The 19,615-nt window shown below is 44.3% G+C and overlaps 1 protein-coding gene across 2 annotated transcripts in view; it reads left to right on the top strand.

Moving 5' to 3' along the window:
- The window catches only part of LOC147900073 (ABSCISIC ACID-INSENSITIVE 5-like protein 2), a 42,115-nt gene extending 22,802 nt beyond the window's left edge, over nt 1–19,313 (top strand). Inside the window, exons 3-4 of one of the 2 annotated variants that reach the window (XM_087377450.1) lie at nt 13,226–13,255; nt 18,431–19,313. In XM_087377450.1, the coding sequence (XP_087233576.1) occupies nt 13,226–13,255; nt 18,431–18,514 (114 nt within the window). In that variant the 3' untranslated portion in view covers nt 18,515–19,313. The remainder of the gene's footprint in view (nt 1–13,225; nt 13,256–18,430) is intronic. The other variant, XM_087377451.1, reaches the window with a different exon arrangement.
- The last annotated feature ends 302 nt before the right edge of the window (nt 19,314–19,615 follow it).

Here is a 19,615-nt window from a genome sequence, read left to right as displayed (position 1 = left end):
GGACGAAAATATATTTTGGTGGTTTCTCTATCTGGCTGGTTCATTGTCTATTGATGAGTCTGCACATCTATGTGATGCACATTAAGTAAAGAAGTTTGTGATTCCACACCCCACACCACACTGTGTGAGCTCCTGGGCATTACTATAAGTCTTCCGCTGTGTGTACCCTCTGTTGGGTCCTTTCTAACAACCTGAGCTAGTCTTGTGTACACCAGTACATGTCAGATACCAATCCGTGCACATGACACAGGATCTAGCAGAAGCCAAGAAAGCCCCCTTCAGTCTAAGATAAATTGAATCTCCTCAGTTGCTGTGAGGAAGCTGAATAAGTTGGTCTAGTTAAGCTTGGCCTCAGATGCCTGATAGTACACCTCCAAGGCACCTTCAACTTCCTCTAGACTCTCCTCAATGCCCTCCACAAAAAGGGCTGTATGATCTGTAAACTCACAGTCCTTTGAATCGAGAGGTGCATCCCTGTGAGGCCCACTATGAGAGTGTTGAAATAGCCATAAGCCTCTGTCACAAAGAGGAAAAGGAATAGAGCAAACGGGCAGCCCTGGTGTTGAGGGGCAAAGAGAAAAGGCCTCCCTGTATGACCCCCAATGAGCATCTGATTGGCACTCCCCGTATAAAAGGTAGAGACCCCTCGAATCCACCTATTCAAGAAACCCATCCTCCACATGGTGTCCTTCCAAAAAGCCCACTTCACTATGTCATGAGAGTACTGCGATAGGCTGAGACTCCTCCGTGTTCCAATCCACTACCTGCCAAAATGTGAAGATGTTGTCGAGGATGATGTGTTCCTAGACAAAACCTGTTTGAGTATCATGAATAATATCAGCGAGGTGGGGATGCAACTGCAAACTCAAGACTTAGCTAAGATCTTGTAGGCAGTGTCCAAAATGTTGATCGGGTGCCACGGGGGAATATATAAACGGTCTCCTGCTTTTAGGATAAAAAAAATCCAGCCCCGATTGAGCGAGTGGTCGAGCAATCTTGAGTCGAAGATCTCTTGGAAGGCCCATTGATGAATGCACTCCGAAAAGCACCTGCTCGCCTACTGCGGTGGGAGGGCCCTGAGGGCCTTAAAGAGCTCCTCATCTATGAATGGGGCATCCACCTATCATTAGCATTGGGGAGTGTGCGCCCAAACTACCAGGCTGCAAAAACATGAGGGGACTATTCCTTTGACTGAAACAACTGTCAATAGGAGGAGATGGTCATCTCAAGAGTCTGCTAGGGGTTCGAGTGAATTTGGATGCCCTCATTATGTAGCTGCTGAAGATGGGTTCTAGCTGAGCGCAGGCTGGAAAAATTGGCTGGTCATCCTGTCCCCTTAAGCTGTGCACTCTTGTGTTTATCTCCAAGCCATTGAGAGCTGCTGTAAAACCTCTGACCAAATTCTTTAGCTGCGTTGATCTCAACTTTCATCTCTAGCACCACACACACACACTCTCTCTCTCTCTCTCTCTGCATAACACACAAGGGCCCAGGACAACAGTCGGGCTGAACCCCCCCAAAGGTCTTTATTACTTGAGATAACTCAGAGTACATGATTTCAGCGTAGAGCTGTTGTTACAAAAATCAAGACATAAATGAATTTACAAAGAGCTCAAGGCTCATTCATTTGGCAACATGCCACTTGTCAATTCAACTAACTAAAATCTAGTTACATGCCACAAAGGGCAAAGCTCTAGGGTCTTCGTAGCCCTTGGTCACATGGACACCTTCTGGCTGTGCGTTGAGCTTCATAGCACTTGGGTTTTCAACCCCGCTTGGTACCTGTAATAATTAACTAAATCGCATAACCATGGCACCCGTTAATGGTTAGCGCTTTGCATGCAAATAAGAATCTGTGGACTAATCTTAGTCACTGTGGGCATCCCCACCAAGCAAACATGTGCACATAACATAGAAAAAATTCTTTGGTCGACCGAGGTCAACCCTCTTGGTCGTAATTAAGGGGCTTGACCATCAGTCAAAGCGCCTTAATTATGACCAAGCCTCTCCAACCAAGGTTGGCACATCTTGGTTAACCGAAGTTAACTCTCTTGGCGTAAGCCAAGTCTTGTTGACCGAAGGCAACACTCTCGGACTGAAGTTAGCGCTTTGGTTCTTTGGTTAACCATCTTGGTCGAGAACCAAGTCTTCCTAATCGGGGTTAGGCTTACTTAACCGAGGTTAAGTATCTTTGACCGAAGTCAATACTTTGACCAAATAAATATAACTTTTTGAACATAATTAAATAAATGAAGAGCTCATTAATTATGATCAATAAATGGTCAACTAAAACTTTGACTTTGAAGTATTTACAGCTTGGTGACATCCCCTCGGCTTCTATTCAGTTGACCTCAACTGAAAATCTTCCTTGTTAATATCCAAAAGCTGTGGATGATCGGACAACATGTCTTCATCCATTCACTTGGCATCCGATGCCATAGAGCTGATGATTTCGCAGCTCTTGGAAAACTGTAGCAAGATGTTTCTTGTGCTCTTCTTCGGACTTAGAGAAGACAATAATGTCATCGAAGAAGGTTCCTGCGAACTGTCTATAGGGTCAGAAAATGCGATCCATTATTCTATTGAAAGTAGCCAGGGCATTAGTCAATCCTAAAGGCATCACCAGATACTCATAGAACCCAAAAGTAGTGTGAAACGCTGTCTTATGCACATCCTGTGGCTATATCCTCACTTGGTGATAACCACTCTTTAAATCTATCTTGCTGAAACTTGAAGCCCCATTTAATTGGTCCAGCACATGATCGATGCGTAGAATTGGGAACCCGTTCTTGATGGTCATTCTGTTCAATGCGCGGTAGTCAACGCACATACGAAATGAACCATCTTTCTTATGTACAAGCAGTATAGGGGAGCAAAATGAAGAGGAACTGGGCTGAATCAGCCCCTTAGACACCAAGTCCTAGGCTTGGGCCACAATTTCTTCCCGCTGAGTTGCACTAACTTTGTATGGGGGCCTATTAGGTGGCTCACTACCAGGAATGAGTTCTATGCCATGATCTTCAGGTCTCTCAGGGGATAACTCCCCTGGCAAAGTGTTAGAAAAACAATCTTTAAAGTTTACAAGAAACTGAAATTTATTTTTATCTGCTTCACTCATTTCAGCACGAAAGATTAGATACAATCGGGATAGTCTCCCCTCTATTTCTGTCAACCACACGGTGTTTTACCCCTATGTACAAATTCAAGCACTCTCTTAGGAAGAGTTAACTTCATTGCCTTGTGATGAAACAAAGGCATGCCCAAAAACGCCGTGATGTTTCAGTGGGAAAATGAAGAAGTCTTCCTGGTCAACATGACTTAGTACATGAAGACGGAGTTTCCATATCAAGGGAGTGACTGGCATAGGGCACACTGGGCAGCCACATGCCCTTCCTTCCCACACCTAAAACATTTCCCCTCTTTGCGAAACCTGGCTATCTGCTCAGGGGAAAACTGGGGTTTGCCCTTGAAGGCTTTTGGCACTTGGTTTCCCTTCGGATTTTGAGGCTGAAATTCCCTCTTCGAGGCCTTGGGAAACTCCTTTTTCTCAACTTGAGGTGTGGCTGGCTTTTTCTTGTCTGTCCCGGCATAAAGAGAAGGCATTGTGGTGGGATCTTGGATATTCATTAAACTTGCCACAGTGGCTGCGTACATGATATCTTGTATGCCCTTAAGTTGCTGGGTACTAACCACAGCCTGTATCTTTGGCGTCAGACCAGATCTGTATTTTCTTACTTGGGTCTTCTTCGAGACCTTTTTGAAGGGAGTGATTTGCGAAAATGCTTCCCAAAATTTCTGGTTGTAGGTCTCCACTGTATCTCCTGCATCCATATGCAAGCTGTCCCAGGCAATAAGAACATAGTCTTTGAACTGCTTGGGCATAAACTGCTTGTAGAAGGCTTTCTTGAAGCCCTTCCACTTTCTTGGAGCAGTGCCAGCTGTAGTTTGCACGCTCCACCATGCACTAGCCGTAGCTGTTAGGTGTAAACTAACCATGTGCAGCTTCGAAGACACTGAAAATCTCTCCGTACCAAAAGCTGCATCAAACTGTTTGATGAACTGCATGGCTTTTTCTGTCTGGCCATACTGGCCATTAAAAGTTGCAAACCTAACATATTTTCCACCTTTAAACTCCTTGGTCTTTGCTCTCTTGCCAGATTTCTTCTTCTTCTTCTTATGCTTTGACTTTGATGATCCAAAAGAAGACGACAATGATGAGGATGAAAAGGTAGAGCTAGAAGAAGAAGAGGAACTTGAAGAACTGTGATGATGCTTAGCCGCCTTCTTGGAAGGTGAACTCCCTGATTGACTACCTGCTTTCCTCTTTTTGCTGTCTTGTTTTCGAGGTTTCTTGCTCTTCCTGGAAACATACATCTATAGGAAGAACAGGAACTGCGTCCAGGGATCTCTTTTTGGCTGTCACCCTCTGTGGTGCCCCAACAGAAACTCTCAATTGCTCTTCCTCTGCATGAGGATTGCTCATGGAAGCCAGAAAGGATCCATTGTTTTGCCAAGAAATGTCTGTAACTTGCCTGAGTCTTTTGACTCTGATCTTGCATAGCTCGATCATTTCTAGCACTCTCCTCATGGGAGGGTATGGCATGCTGCTGTGAAGCCGTCATTGCTCATCTCTGACACAGTGTGTATGTAGCTGATGCACTCAGCCTTTGCTTTCAATGAGAAAATACCTCAACAAGAGGTGTATTGCATTCACAACTTGTGCCAGTAATAGACCGTCAACTCAAAGCATAAACCAAAAGTACAAACCCCTTTTCTGGCTGCTGCAAAAAGCACTAAGAATGCATCTATTTTCCCCTTTTTGTATGTTCAAAGGCATGCATTTCCCTTTGTTTCTGCAATCTCTGATTTTTACTGATTTTCTGCTGACAGGAAAATAACTGACAGCTAGGTGGAGACTGGTGGCCAAAACTGTCTGTACAACTGTCTTATTTTTTTTTTTTTTCAGTAACTGGATGGGTAACTGTCTGGTTACACCAACCTGACCAACCGAGCTCTGGTCTGGTTTGATGAACAGACTGTGAATGAACCTCTAACCACAAAGTAACTGAACTTGTTACAGTCTGGTTACACTAACCAGACTGATCTGGTTAAACAAACTAAGTCACTAACCAAGATTAGGTTAGATTAATCCCTGGTCTGCCACATCGGCAAAATCTGTCCACAGCTGCTGTCTGCCATGTCAGCATGTGCAGTCTGGTCGCCACGTCAGCACTGCCACATGGGTGTGCCACTTGTCAATCAGCAGATCTGCCACGTCATCTCATCACCACGTCAGCCACCTGTCTGCATGGGCTGCCACATCAGCCTCCTACACGTGCCAGCGCCACGTCAGCGCCACGTTAGCTCCTAGCGTCCTGCACAACGATCTGCTCCGCGTGCGGCTAACGACGACGATAGCTTTGTTGTTCTACAACACCATCAACGACATCCCTAACCTTCTAGTTGGAGCTCCCAACAGCATCGCCTCCTTTGATGACTGCAAGGATTTTTGCTCTGTGCCCCGCGTCAGGCGTAATAGTTCTGTGTGGTCTGCCTTCTCCTAGGAATTCATGTATCGTGGAAACTTTTCCCGTGAAGGCGTCACCGGGTCTGAACACCTGTGGAACATTAATACTTCTTCACAGGTACCCCTCAGAAAGCAAGCGCTACCTTTTCGAGTCGCCAATCCAAGCCTAGTCTACGTGGAGAACTGCTCCAAATGCACGCCGAAATGACTCCTTGAACCTTGTCTTGCAAGTTCATACACAGCTACTCCGCGCCAGTAGACAATCTTGTGAGGATCAAGGGTCAGCGTTACCACAAATTATTTACACCTGCTCTTGAGCGATGAAAATTCAGCTCTGATACCAATGTAAAACCTCCGATACCAATGTAAAACCTCGACCAAGTTCTTCAGCTGCGTTAATCTCAACTCTCATCTGTAGCAACACTCTCTCTCATTCTCTCTCTCTCTCTAAACACACTAGGGTCCAAGACAAAAGTAGGGCCACCCCCAAGGTCTTTATTACTTGAGAAAACTGAGAGTACATGATTTCAGCGTAGAGCTCTTGTTACAAAAGTCAAGACTACAAAGAGCTCAAGACTCATTCATTTGGCAACATGCCACTTGTCAATTCAACTAACTAAAATCTAGTTACATGCCACAAAGGGCAAAGCTCTAGGGTCTTCATAGCCCTTGGTCACATGGATACCTTCTGGCTACGCGTTGAGCTTCATAGGGTTTTCAACCCCGCTTGGTACCTGCAATAATTAACTAAAGTACACAACCATGGCACCCGTTAATGGTTAGCGCTTTGCATGCAAATAAGAATCTGTGGACTAATCCTAGTCATTGTGGGCATCTCCACCAAGCAAACATGTGCACATAACATAGAACAAATTCTTTGGTCGATTGAGGTCAACCCTCTTGGTCGTAACTAAGGGGCTTAACCATCAGTCAAAGCGCCTTAATTATGGCCAAGCCTCTCAAACCGAGGTTGGCATATCTTGGTTAACCGAAGTTAACCCTCTTGGTGTAAGCCAAGTCTTGTTGACCGAAGTCAACATTCTCTGACCAAAGTCAGCGCTTTGGTTCTTTGGTTAACCATCTTGGTCGAAACCAAGTCTTCCTAACCGGGATTAGGCTTACTTAATCGAGGTTAAGTATCTTTGACCGAAGTCAATACTTTGACCAAATAAATATAACTTTTTGAACATAAATAAATAAATAAAGTGGTCATTAATTATGATCAATAAATGGTCAACTGGAACTTTGATTTTGGAGTATTTACAGCTTGGTGATAGCTGCTCCTTAAGTCTCTCTACGGAGGTCAAGTCTCTCTTAATGCTCTCGTCCCGGCCGGAAGAGAATGTTGTCTTTGAAGTGCCTGCGACTATAGCTCAACACTATTGTGCATTGCATCTGCTACCCAACTGGACCAATTGTCTCGTGAGAGAACATTCGTCTATTGCCAAATCTTTGCTATGGCCTATTGGACTTCCTCCTCCTGTAGCAATGCATTTGGAATCCACACCCCCCTTTTGAGGGAGTCCACAATGACTGCTCCAAGCAATCGAGAAATAATCTTTACATCATCATCCTTGCCAAATGCTCGTGATTTGCCCCTATGCATTGCCCAATCCCCCCATAAAATTTTATTAGTCTCTCAAGTAGTCCATCATGCTATCACTGACCTCATGCTATCACTAACCAAAGAAGTAGTGCAGCTACTCGGGAGTATAGGGAACTCTGCCTCTCGCCAAGGATCACGGCCACAAACTAGAAAGATGAATTGCTCCCAAGCCTTGCCATCTGATGACAGCATCAACAAGAAGGAGGCTCCTCCCTACTTATGCTCAAACTCTAGATTGTTGAAGTCTACTCCAACAATCCATGAGCCCACATCTAGGAGCAACTCTAGAAAGGAGCTCTTTGTGACCGACAAGCAGGTGCATACACATTCATGATCTTGATCAAGATACTCGATCCTTAAGCAATCCATACCACTCGTCTTTCGATGAGCTCTCCCTTATCAAAACACGTATGGGGCCAGAGTCTGGGCTACTGAAATGCAAAACTCCCCACTTCTGCCCACTACTAAAAATCAAATTTGTGGACCTCTCCTTAGGAGGAGACCGTGCCATTACCTAATGCCCAAAGATGTAAAACATCTGAGAATGTCAACTGACTGTCCCACCTACGCACGTTGCAACCCTTGATGAAGAATCAATTTGCTGTGGCTGCTAATGAGCTCGATCATGTAGACCTTGCACATTCCAACTCAACCATGGTCGAACTCATGGGGAGGGTAAATGGTGGGCCTTTTCATGGAAGCCTCTGTGACAATTGTGGATTACTATGACTTCGGTAGGCGTTTTGCAGTCAGTGTCCGTGGGATGGCGCGCCAAAGGCATGATTGGCTCAATGGCCCCCTTCAGGGCCTATTGCGTTAGGAAAGAGGTCTCCACTCTTAGCCTGCTTGGATGGGGAGATGGTGGCAAACACGGCCTTTTGTGGAAGCCTATGTGACAATTGTGGATTACTATGACTTCGGTGGGGGTTTTGGATGGAGAGCAGTCTGTGTCCGTGGGATGGCCCGCCAAAGGCATGATTGGCTCAATGCCCACCTTCAAGGCCCACTGCATTAGGAAAGAGGTCTCCACTCTTAGCCTGTTGGTGCACTAGTTTAACAGCCAACATGTGACATGTCTGAGTTGCTCCTCAGACCCCAAACAAATCACTGCGATGCTAGATCAAAGCCTCGTCAATCTCTTGAGAAAGCAAGCTGAAAAGTGGTAGCATGACTGTGGAGCTCCTTCCCCTAGTGTCCCAATCACTTCTCCATCATGTGGAATACTGATGCCACATCATACAGTCAAAGAGAAGGGGGTTCCCAGAAAGGATGGGAAGGGCTCCCAACTGCTCCAATAGACTCCCCTCTACAGTGTTACAGGATCAAGACCGACATTTCCAATGCAATGGGTTAGTCATCTGGGATATCAAGATAGTTCTTGGGCTCCAACTGCCAAAAGTCTCATGGGAGGGGCTGCCTTGGGGCAAGGCTTCGGCCCGAAGGTGTGCAAGAAAAATGGGGGAGTCGCTTGTGTCAACACTATGGGAGCCGTGCCATGAGCAAGTCAAGGGGCAAGTTGGGGTTGTGACAAGAAAGTTGTGCTCTCGCCAGAGTGCTGAGGCAAGGGAGGACGTGGTCAAGGGTGGTGGAAAGAGGGTCTATAGGCACTGGAGGAGGGTTGGGATCTATGATGGTAACAGGCAGACTGGGAGGGGACACATCTCTTTTACCTGCTCCAGGGTAGTGTCTTTAGCTCCGGGGTAGTGTCTTTAGCTCCAGGGTAGTGTCTTTAGCCTATTGGGTACCTTGAGGCATTGGAGGGAGAGTGTTTGTCCAAATATTGAAAGAGACCTTGCCTTTAGGCGTTGAGGGGCATCCTAAGGAGGCCGTCTCTCCCAGGTTGGGGTGTTGGTAGGGGCCTTGTGCTCTCTTGCTATTGGCGGCTCACATGGTGTCTTTGATCCTTTGTACTCTCAGACCTAGCTTCCTTTGGTCCACACTAATCCAAAACCCCTTGGATGGCTTAACCCAAGGGAGTTGCAACTTGTGCTACTGTTCGTTTGGACGGGATGTCTATCCTCTCGACCCTCCTGTTGTTGACTTGGGCAAGGTTGCAGGTGGGTGGAGGCATGACTTGCATTGTGAGGGCAGGCCCTCGCCCGATGTCCCATGTGTTTGTACCTGAGGCATTGTCATGACATGAGAAATGACTATTTAGTTAATTAATAGTCATAGAACATTATTATATTAGGCGCCTATTTAATAGTGCTATATGTTTGTATTTATGATCGATCAAGCACTGTAAATGGAACCGCTAAACTTAACATTGGGCAATGATTATTTGTCTAAGTCCCGGGGACAATAGGAAAGGGAAGGGTGCATTAGAGTGCATTGAATGGTAAGATGGACCTTGAGTGATGTGAAGGGACATTAAGGAAAGGGTATCCCGCTTTATTGTTGTGATCTCATGTATCTTTCTCGATATCACCTTGCATATAGGTCAGGGCGCTCTTCTCCCATTGGAGGGCCCAAGTACTGTCAAAATTCTACATTCATTGCACCCAATTGGATTCTTGCAACTCTACTTCTTCACATTTAGTATCAGAGTGGTGACAATCCATTGCAGGGACGAGAAGAGAAAGAGAAGGGAAGATCTATCGGGCAAGAGAGGCGAACCTCCACTACGGGCTGCACCGGAAGAAGACGATAGGTGACAACGTGGTAGGTGCTATAGAAGTAGTGCGCGGATAGATGGTGCGGTCGTATGGACAAACGACGTGGCAGGAGCGTTGTATAGGAAGCGGTTGTGTATGCACGGACGGTCCAAGAAGGTCTGAAAAGCAACGGCAACAAGAATAGGAAGGGGCGACGGCTGTCGCAAGGATTTTGGGCGCACACAGGGAGGCCTGATTCAGAATTTGTAAATTGGGAATTGAACTGCATAATTTCTAGCTGGCATCAGGGAAGGGTTTTTTCATAATTTTCTGCTCTTGGATGAACAACAGACCCCAACCTTTAGAAAACCAAATCAGTTCAAGAATAATAAGGGAAATGGAAAAGCTCTTGTAAGGAATGTGAAGAGCCAATCACGTCTCGGGTGGGTGCCATTCCCTTCCGTGATTGATGAAGAAAAAAAGAGGCTGATCAAGGAGGGCAAATGTTTTGAATGTAAGAAACATAAGCCAGGGCATGTATGGCATAAGTGTCCTACTCTCTTGGCTAAAATTTCCAAGACAAATTCAATCAAAGGGAGAGCCAAGGTATCCAAGCAGGAGGGTGAGGCTTCAACGTCCTCATCCCAAAAATCTACTGTGACTATTGAGCCAATAGTAAATGCTGTCCATTCAGCCAATACCTTTGGGCCTCATGACCTTTTTAAAGTATATGGATTTGTTAACAGACAGAGAAATAGTGGTACTCCTAGATGATGGATGTAATTATGGCTTAGTAAGTGATAGGTTGGTTAAATTACTCCATCTTACACCAGAACCTATTAAAAACATGTCACTCTCAAGAGCTTTCAGAGAACGTAATGGAAAAAACATCCACAATATGGAATATCTCTTTCCATATACAAAATATAGAGATTGAAGAGATTTCTTGGTAGCTTCTTTGCAGGATGTTGACATGATCTTAGGTAAACAACGGCGATATTATTTCAATTTTGCTATTCATCCTCATACTTATCCTATGCTATTTTGTATATAATTATGAAAACATACGGATCGTAGGGGATCGAGATGTATATATGATACCATTGATTACTCCTACTCAAGTAAAAGATTAATTAAAAGAGGGGTAGATTGTAATCTTGTGTACATACAGAGATGCAAGAGATATCATATTTCAAAAGAAGATCTGTAACGACATGAGTTCCTTAGAGCTTATGAGGATCGACGTGCTAGAGACCACTCATTCGAAATGCCTATGGAGAGAGAAGATGCTTATGCCATAGACTTGGAGCTAGGAGCTTCTCCTCCATGTAGAGCCCTTTTTAGGATGGATAGGATATAAATAAAGGAGGTAGAAAAACAAATTGAGGATCTATTGCAAAAAGATTCAACTACAGCCTTCCATGCTTAAGGAGATGGTCCGAGTGAAAATGCCTATCAAAACTATAATCACCTTACTTTCAGCTTACGTTCATTACGAACCTAGAAGATGGCCATAATTATTACCCATACTAGAGTTGCTTTATGTAACATTGTTCATACTTCCACCAAGAAATCATGTATGGCCAATCTTTACCTGCTTCAATAACACATTTGGGGGAGTGAATTTTTACTGCTGGCCAGTTTGCTGAGGATATGTCATAGGTTATTGAGCAGGTAAAAGAACAATACGGAAGGCCTAGGTTCAACAGTCCAAGGCAGTCAATAAGAAGAGAAAAGAAGTTTATTATGATGAGGATGATCGGGTCTTATTGAAGATTGATAAAGCAAGAATCAAGTCAGTGAGGGAAGTATAAAATTTGAGATTACCAGCCCACTGACACATGAAGAATATCTTTCGTGTGAGCAATTTGAAGAGATACCATGGCGATACTTCTACATTTTTGGATATTCAGCATCAAGAGGAACCTGTACTTGAAGATAGGATTGAAGTTCTTACTCCAGAACAAATTGTGTACCATTGTGTACCATCAAGAGAAGAGTACCCATGGAAATAAGAGATATATATATTTGCTCAAGTTAAAAAACCAGCCAGCGAGCGATACACAATGGGAAGAAGAGTTCTTTACAGATTCTCCACATATACTCGCACATTATAAAGAGGCGATGCAAATGCAAAAGTAAAAAGAGAAAGCGTACGTAAGAGAAAGAGACAAGAGATAATCCAGAAGAGGACTTTAGCTCATACAAGCAGGAGGGAGTGTCATGACAAGAGAAATGATTATTTAGTTCGTTAATAGTCATTAGAACATTATCATATTAGGCGCCAATTTGATGGTGGGGTATATGTTTGTATTTAGATTGATCAAGCGGTTTAAATGGTAACACTAAACTATGTAGCATTGGCCAATGATTCTTGCATGCATCCGCAATCTCTCTCTCACCTTCTTTCATCTTGCATATAGGTCCAACAACAAAAAAAAGCACTCTCACGAGGGCACTCTTCCCCAATTGGAGGGCCCAATCAGCGTAGAAATTATGCATACATTGAACCCATTTGCAAGTTTGGTTCTTCACATGCATTGCCTAGGAGGCCTAAGACCTCAAATGTCTGTCTAAACTCACCCCCCTCCAAGGTCTCAAGAAGGATCTCCTTGGGTGGGACTCCAGGAACTCCGTGATCACCCTGAGCCGTGAAACCTCATGCTTTGCAAGGATCGACACTGCTGTAGGTGGGGACTGCAGCACAGTACCGAAACAAGCTCCGATGGAAGACAAAGTGGGATGATATTCCTTTGAAAGCCTCTTGAAGCAAAGCATTATCAAGAACCGCGGCACATTGTGTGTTGTCTCCATGTCACTAATTGTGAAAACATGATACACGGTATGAAGAAAACCAGATGTGAGCTGAGGAAAATAGGATTTTGCTCCAAGAGTTGGGATAATGGGTCAACTGCCCACCTGTGAGCTCCCACATGGGGAGGAGATGGGGGAGTGACACTTGCATAGGTCAGCAAAAGAGAGGACTGCCACATGGGCAGAAGAGCACATGCCATGTGAGAAGACAAGAGAAGTCACATGGGCAGCATCAAGGCTGTCATGTTGGCGCTATCATAGCATGCCATGTGGGCAGCAGATGAGGCTTCCATGTGGGCAGAAAACCTGGGATTGATTGGCTCCACTCCTTAAAGAAGAACAGTCCTAGAGGGACTGTCATAGAGCTGACCCACTTATGGGGCAGCTATCTTGATGTTATATTCCTGCTACCTTCATTTGCCTTGCCTTGAACATACATAGAGCATTTTTTGTCATTCCCTTTTTAAAAGCCAATAGTAAGAAAGGAAGTTTTTGAATATATTTTAAATTGGGGACAAGTATAAAGAACTTGTGGTCAATTATTGATGATTTACACCAGGATTTCAAATGTACTTGTAAATGCATTATTTCCACTTTCATCTATTTTAAGTTGAATTGATGATCAGTCTTGAAAATGTGTTTTTAACATCGGAGCACTAATGGCAACTGAATGTAATGTTGCAGATTGAAGCAACAGAGAAAAGGAGAATATGGGTAAGGATAACAAACTTGGTTTTTTTTTCCCATGAGGCAGGGGTGGGGAGACCATGTACTTTTATGGTCTTCTCTTTTGTTCTTGCTCTTTTAGTATTTGAGAGATTTCTTATGTTTAAAGAGGCGAGATATGAAGTGGAAAGGATGCAAATCAGAGAAACAGTCAAATGCTCAGCACTATTCAAGCTTGTATTCTGGATCCTGGCCTTTGCTAGCGTAACAAATCCTTGTTGATTTTCAGGCTTTTGTGGACAGCACTGTGAAAAAGCTTGCAAGAATACTGCGTCCTATCAGACTTTTTGATGAAGTTCTTGCTGGGAACAAATACAATTAATCCTTTTCCATGTTTCCACCTGTTCTTTTCTTTTCATATGATTAGTTCCTTTAGGGGGGAGTCTGTTGTGTGTAACAGACAAGATCTTCTCTTAACTGATTGAAAGCGGAACTGTGAAGACTAACTGGCATACCAGCTAGGGAAACTCTATGTGCATGCATCAGATCTACTACGTTGAATACATACACATAAACCACTGTTCACAGCAGAAGACATAAGTACGATTCTACTTTAATGCTTATGGCCTTTGCAAATCTCTAAGTGCACAAAGAATTCATCTGAGCCTTTAGGGCTTGATATCACTGGACCTAATCCTCAATGAAGATGGTGAAGACTATCTACTCAACCTCCGTGATGACGTTGAAGGAGGATGCTGGGATTGATTCTCAATGAAGAAGCTATAGGCTGCTTGCTGCTAGCCTGAGGAGGGAGGAAGCCCTCGTCCACCACTGCTGGGTGCTGGGGATACTCAAGACTGGAGCCTATCTGGCTCAGAGATGGGAGCGATGATGCCGTACGGCGCAGAGACCAGCTGCTCTAGAGACATAAATGGGATCGTGAGGCCCAGTCAGAGTCTAGCCAAAAGGTGATTACTGATTTTTTTCAGTCAGATGGCATGGACCAGAAGTCGTCAGAGACGACACAGCTGAGGCCCAGAGATGGTGACACGACATGCTTGCGAGCGCGTCGCCTGAGGCATGAGGCCTGGAGATCTTCCCTCTATGTTCGCTTGGCTCAGGGACCCAGCGGACTGGCGTGATAGTCACACTTGTTTGACAGAGAGACGAGATCAGAGACAGGAGCGATTGCCCTTCACGAGGCTGTACGACATAGAGAGTAGATGGGACTGTGAGGCCCAGTCGGAGTCTAGCCAAAAGGTGATTACTGATTTTTTCAGTCAGATGGCATGGACCAGCAGTCCTCAGGGAGACGATGCAGCTGAGACCCAGACCCGAAGAGGGTGACACAACAAACCTGCGAGCGTGTTAAGACTAACACTGGGGAGGGAGAGGGGGATTTGGGTGGGGATATTCCTAGGAACACAGAGGATACTATAGATGTACATGATATTGAGGGTGGAGGAGATTAGATTGACTGGGGGGGGAGGATATTCGTTTGGATCTTGTTAGTGGGGGAGATATCATTTCCAAGTGTAGACTCCTTAGTTCAGCTGGGTGTTCTAGAAACCCCCTGTGCAGACTCATGAACTATGCTAGAGTGAGGGGTGTAAGGAGTGATGTTGCTGCACTTAAGAGTGCGTTTCAGTACGAGTGAATGGTGCATTCATTGTTTCGATATGCACGGGGAGTGGAGAGGAGACGGGGGTTACCCCAGCAAAGAGTGATTCTTGGTCTCCAATGTGTAGGGAGGTTAATGATTTATTTGAGATAGAGTTAGAACAAAGGCCAGATTTACAATACCTTTCTAATCAGACGTTCTCTGTGTGGGAGGGTAATCATAGAACAATGGCCTGGATGCTCTGTAATAAGGAGTCCTATAGAGAAACACGGGCAATACACATACGGGTTATGACCCACACATAAGGCTTGGAGATATTCCCTCTATGTTTGTTGGCTCAGGGACTCAGCTGACTGAAGTGATAGTGACAATTGTCCGACAGAAAGTTACTTCAAGGCGGCCACAAAGGACCATGTAGGTCGACGATCAGCAGCTGCTCCATCATGGGTTTTATGTCTTAGCGATGCTGGCCTCCGTGGAAGCCACTGTCTGTTGAGACCCTCTTGTCTCAACCGCCGAGTGGTTCTGGTCCCTCAGACAACATATTGAGGACTGTCACAATGATATCACATTATATATCTATATTTTTCATGGGTAGTTGTCTTGGGTGTGCATGTCCGCTTCTAGCCCCACCCATTCCGGTTTTCTCTTTGTAGCTGGGTTTTCTAGTCACATAGGGACTCACGCATGGGGTATTGAACACACACACACACACGTGCACACGCGCACACACACACCCCCACACCCGCACCCACACCTTCACCCCATTTGTGAGTCCCCACATCAAAAGAGCATCAAGGCTTGACAGCTGTGCAGATTCATGAGTGAAAGTGGTGCCATGGGCACATGAAAGTGCTAGAGTAGCTGCACTGTGGGCAACTTGTAGGCAGCCACATGGACAACTAGACATAGCCATATAAGCTGTATCAGAAGCCACAATGGTTGCAAGAGATTGCGTAGATTGTAGGAATAGCTCTGGATTTAGAAGAGGGCAGATATGATGGAAGGCATGCACTAGCCCACAGAGGGCTTTTTGAGAAACCCAGACAAGCTCCACAGAGGAAGAACATTCTTTTTTTTTTTTTGGTAGAACAAATTTTGCATTAAGACAGCATTTAGATTCATAGCTGTCCAAGAGTGGGACAACTACTACTCACAACTAAAAACAATAATTAAAAACTTCCGACTGGGCTTGAGGAAGGTCTCCAAAGGAATGAGCATGCTGCAGAGACTGAAGCAAAGAAGCTGGAGGAAGGACATTCACATTAAGCGGGAGTGACATAAATATAATGTTTAGACCTTCTTGAGAGCTTTTTGGGAAACCCAGACAAGCTCCATAGAGGAAAGACATTCGCATTAAGTGGGAGTGACATAAATATAATGTTTAGACCTTTACATTTTGGAATTAGACATCATCTAGTTCTGCCCTTCACCTCCAAAGTTCTGATAGAAACTTAAAACAAAGATCTTTGTTTAAATGCATATTTTAGTCTCTGAATATGTATGTGTGAGAGCATATGTTTATACTATGGTCTACACCCATGGCTGGGCGCTAATGATGTCAGTAGGAATGTCCTAGTTGCATGCTATGCACGATGGAGTTTCCTTGTGAGTGATTGTCATGAAATTGAAATCACAGTGTGTTGTGTTTTCAAAGGATGAGTTTGGGTGTGTTCCTGAATTCATGTGTGTGTGTACGCCTGCATATATATATATATATATATATAGAGAGAGAGAGAGAGAGAGTGTTCACTTTAAAAAGGGTGTGAAGATCGTGGGGAGCTCTATGCATTGCTCTTCTTGATTGTCAGGATTCTCGAGCTCTTGCTGGAGAGCCTTGTCTCCAAACAATGACTTGTTCATGGTATGCTCTTTAGCGGGCTAGGTCTGCTTGCTTGTTGGGCATGTCTTCTTTATTGATTGCGTCGGGGCCTTATTCTTATCAATGGTAGGTGTAAGTCGAGGTGCTTGGAGGAAGGTCTTCAGAGGGTGCTGTGTCCCGTGACTGGAGACTTCTCTGAATGTGGGATTATGTGACAGTCATGCAACGCCTTTCGTCTGTGTTAGAATACTTGGCCTCTCAAGCTCGGACCTCATCAAGCTGCATTTGATCAAGTTGGTGGCGAATTGCCTTGGATTGACCCAGATGATCTCGACCTTCCCATAACGTGGCGTGACGCTTGTGGTTGAAGTCTGTCCAACAGGTATTCTTTTGGTTGACTTGACCTAACGTTTGCTCCTCTGGTAGAATGTGGTGGCCTCTTGTGATCGCCATGGACTTCCGTGTCAAGACTGAGAACACTCGATTCAGCTAGTGATTGCCTTGGTCATTGACAAACTCAAGTCGGCAACCAAATCGGCATACGATGTGCTCGAAATAAACTGGGCTGTGCTATGAGACAAGTTAGCTTGTACGGCCTTAGCCTCATCCTATTATGGTTGTTACAAGAAAGTATCTGTACGATGCCAGCTAGGTAGCTTGGATGAACGGTTACATGAAATTGAATTCTCCATCTTTGAAAGGCCTACCATGGCCTGCTTGGCTGTAGGGGCCCTGCTTGGCTGTAGGGGCATGTGGTTGCTTGGGAGGGGTTGTGGCATAAGTCTTGGAATAAGGTTTCTCACCGTGGCCCTGCTTGCACAACCTTATGAGCTGTTAAGTTGGCTCAGAAATTTGCTCAAGCCAGTCCTTGGTAAGCCTCCTCAGGGACTAGGGGTTGCTCATGTGCCGCCACATATCTTCAAGGACGCAATCTACCCCTAGCGATGAGAGAATACTTAGACCTATAAGTGACAGCTTTCTGCATTGTCATGGGGAATTTCCTCGGGAATGTGGTAGTGGATAGATACTGAAAAATGCTGCATGCTCTCGGTCGACCACATCTTCCTTGAACAATGATGCACCCGTTAACTTGAGAGAGACTCCTTGCTTTCTTGTGAGGGGCAGTTCAGAAAGGCAATCTGCGCTGCTGTGTAGTAAGCTTCATGTAGTCTACACAGACATGGAGCTTACTGTTCTTTTTAGAACTATCACAACAGGACATAGCCAATGACTTTTGTCAATGGCATAAATGAAGCATGCGTGTAAGAGCTAGTCTAATTGTTCCTTTACTTGTTTCCTATATTCCACCTTAATGCTTATATTTCTCAAATGGTGACTTTTTTTAAAAAATATCCATCTGAAACACGAGCAATGATGGACCAATCTAGATGTAACACTGATTTTTTGGCCTGCCATGTGTTACATGGAAGCCTAAGGAACCATGGCCCTGCTTGGAGAAAAGAAATTAGTTTTTAGGGACTTCTTAAAAATTCAGATATTCCACGCCTCTCCTGGTTATGATTAGGCTAAAGTTCCACTCTCTATTTCTTGCTATTTGCACCCGTTCTTTTTCTCCCCCTTTCTCTCTCTCTCCTCCTCTTCTTCTCTCGCCTAGCTTCAATTCGTGCGCACCATCTCGGGCAGGCCACATGAATGAAATTCACCTTTTTTTAGTACACAGAAATCTGATTGATTCTCTTTTGAGGCACATTTGGGACTAATTTATGCTCCAACTTGGAACGCCAGATTTATTAACTTTTATTCATGTTTGAACTTGCAGCTTATGGAGACCCTTATGCCTGTAACAAGCCAGCCAAATAGGCCAGTTCGTGTCCTTCGCAGAACCATGACCACTTTCTGGTGAAGGGCATTACAATATTGTACGTAGGAATGTACTAGTTCTGATTGAAATTTAAGAACTATGCAATGGTCAATCTTCAAGGCTAGGCATGCCAATTTAAGCATCGTCCTAGAATAGAGATGTGAAGGGTGTGCATTGTTTATGTGGTAGCTCCAAAGTTAGATTGATTCTCTTCCTCCTATTTATCACACTTACAACTCCATTTATTGGCATTGAAGATTCTCTTCCTCCTATTGATCACAGTTACTGCTCCATGTATTGCAGAAGATAGGTGATGCTACATGCCTCGTAAGTGTCATAGATTACTCCATCAAAATGTGACATATAAATGTCTTTTTGAGATTATGTTGTAGCTGCAATGGGATTTAGATTCAGTAGCAAGCAGCAAAGTTGTGTGAGCAAGCAATAGCAGCGAACTAAAAGCTGCATTGCTATATGTACATACTACATCTCTATGTGAGCTTGCTCCCAACCATGGTTTACCTTAAGGGATGCAGAGTCGTGAACATGTATTATTATGTGTATTATCTTCATTACTGTCTAGAATTGGTGCACACTTAAAAAGCTGGAATTTAAACAATTTCCAAAGGATTTAAAAGCTAGCTGGAATTTAAACAAATTCCAAAGGATTTCAGGTCTCATGTTCAAGTATTTCTGAACATCAGGGGCTATGTTTTGGAGGGTATACCTCTTCATGTCCAATTCTGAATTGAGGAAGACATTAAGTGGTCTGTTGTGTGTGGGTGAAATCTGTTGTGCCAGGCATTGTTACAAAGCACCGTTTCAAACTCCAGGCATTATTATGAGGTTTTGTTTCAAATATAATTCTTGATCGTTTGCATTCAGGTTTTATTGATTTTTGGCTTCAGCTTGAAGCTTAAGCTAGAATGAAGCTGGATGTTTTAAGTTCTGTAATCTCCATAGAAAGCTAGACTAGAGTTTGGCAGAGCTTCACAAAGGTTCCCAAAGATTAGAGGATGCACACTATGGTTATTGATGGTTGTGAATTTCTCGCAAACAGGAGAGCATGTCTGCCTTGTTGCTTCTGGGTATTGACGATGAAGGATAGTAAATCGATAGTACTCAAAATTGCTATCCTTCAAA

The sequence above is a fragment of the Dipteris shenzhenensis genome, chromosome 7 (assembly GCF_047967505.1).
Source record: "Dipteris shenzhenensis isolate YYH24624 ecotype China chromosome 7, Dip_SZ_1.0, whole genome shotgun sequence".
Classification (NCBI taxonomy): domain Eukaryota; kingdom Viridiplantae; phylum Streptophyta; class Polypodiopsida; order Gleicheniales; family Dipteridaceae; genus Dipteris; species Dipteris shenzhenensis.
Note: the sequence above shows the minus strand (reverse complement) of the source record. Positions and strands in the feature narration are given on the sequence as shown.